Genomic DNA, 709 nt, shown 5'->3' with positions numbered 1-709 from the left:
AATCTGGGGTTCAGTCAATCGGGGGTTTGGTACAAAGAGCTTATTCATCCAGGGGGTTCGCACCGGGGGTTCGAGTTGGGTTGGGACACAAGGGGGAATTTCTTTTGTTTTTTTTTGTTTTGGGGGTTTTATTTTACGTACTTTTCTTTTCCGACTTTATTTTTGGATTAAGTAGCAAAAGAGAGGGGGTGTTAATTATATGCATTATTTTGCATGTAATAAGCCCACTTTTATTTGTATATAGCCAATTTTATTTAGTGCCGAAGTGGAGTGGGGAATGGTGGAATTCCGTTACTTTGTTAATGCAGGAATGCAATTTAAAGGTCAGCGAGTGGGGTTAGCTACCCTGTACCGGGTTTAATACCCACCCTGCACCTGCGAGTCAGCTACCCTGTACCGGGTTGAAAATTTCACCAAGTCAACGTTTAAATGCAAACCCAGAGATGGTTTGTATGCAAATGAGGGTGTTTTTTCAAAAACCCATACAAATTAGTTTTTCGGAAATTCATTCGCGGCACCGGAACCTTTTCTGGCGTGCGGACCCCCACTTCGATGTCGGAGAGTATGTAAGGGAAATAAAGCAAAATCTCCCCCAACCAATTATTTATCAGTACCAAAATTATAGTGCATTTCTACCTATTATTCAGCGCTTTTAGCACTGGTTATTTACCACGCCGCACCTAGGGTTTACCCCTATATCCCCTGTTAG

The 709-nt window shown here is 42.3% G+C and overlaps 1 protein-coding gene across 1 annotated transcript; it reads left to right on the top strand.

Annotated features, from left to right (window-relative positions):
• Positions 1-221: 221 nt before the first annotated feature.
• Positions 222-684, top strand: MGG_18132 (uncharacterized protein; the record flags this gene model as incomplete). The annotated part of the gene is made up of 3 exons (XM_016990593.1): positions 222-336; positions 494-562; positions 626-684. Coding segments are annotated over 3 exons (243 nt in total), but the record flags the coding sequence as incomplete, so codon positions are not given.
• Between the last annotated feature and the right edge of the window lie 25 nt (positions 685-709).

Source organism: Pyricularia oryzae (genome assembly GCF_000002495.2).
Source record: "Pyricularia oryzae 70-15 unplaced genomic scaffold supercont8.8_11, whole genome shotgun sequence".
NCBI classification, from domain to species: Eukaryota; Fungi; Ascomycota; class Sordariomycetes; order Magnaporthales; family Pyriculariaceae; genus Pyricularia; species Pyricularia oryzae.
The sequence above is the reverse complement of the archived record's forward strand: the minus strand, read 5'-3'. Positions and strand labels throughout refer to the sequence as shown.